General features: G+C 39.8%; 1 protein-coding gene across 1 annotated transcript in view; it reads left to right on the forward strand.

Annotated features, from left to right (window-relative positions):
• The first annotated feature begins 283 nt into the window (after positions 1–283).
• LOC111652356 (uncharacterized) overlaps positions 284–507 on the forward strand; it is a 17,929-nt gene continuing 17,705 nt past the window's right edge. The window contains exon 1 of the mRNA XM_023402601.2: positions 284–428. Within this exon, the coding sequence (XP_023258369.2) occupies positions 284–428 (145 nt within the window). The remainder of the gene's footprint in view (positions 429–507) is intronic.

Here is a 507-nt window from a genome sequence, read left to right on the forward strand (position 1 = left end):
AGGTAGCCGTCACGCATAGGTGAAGTGAGTGGTGTGGTCCTAGTGTAACTTCTAAAGAGAAGAAAGACTGACACTAAACAATTATTGAAAACAGTTTCTGAAGTTCAGTCCGATCTAATGGAAAGCGAAACAAATCACTTAAACTGTGCTCAGAATAACATTTCAAGGAGCTGCAGCCCAGGAGAAAACAGGCCAGAGAGAAACGATATTAAAAACAATCTATTAATCTGAAGTTGTTTAATTGAATAGTCTGTTCATTCTCTGTAGACACCTTACAGTCGTAATGGTAAGCGATGAAATTGTCTGTGTGTGTTTTTATGATGATTTAGGGGACGAGGCCATAGGAAGCACCAGCTCCAAACCCAAGACCACAGACGAACATGCTATGAAGGTTGACCCTGTACAGGAAGACAAACCCCTAAGACAAGGTACCTAGATTAAAGAAACTGCTAGTAATCACTTGAGCTGGGACTAACAATACCTTTTTAAAGAAGTAAGTAAAATGTC

Source organism: Seriola lalandi, unplaced genomic scaffold (assembly GCF_002814215.2).
Source record: "Seriola lalandi dorsalis isolate HSWRI2012SDOR001 ecotype SW California unplaced genomic scaffold, Sedor1 jcf7180002053950, whole genome shotgun sequence".
Taxonomy (NCBI): domain Eukaryota; kingdom Metazoa; phylum Chordata; class Actinopteri; order Carangiformes; family Carangidae; genus Seriola; species Seriola lalandi.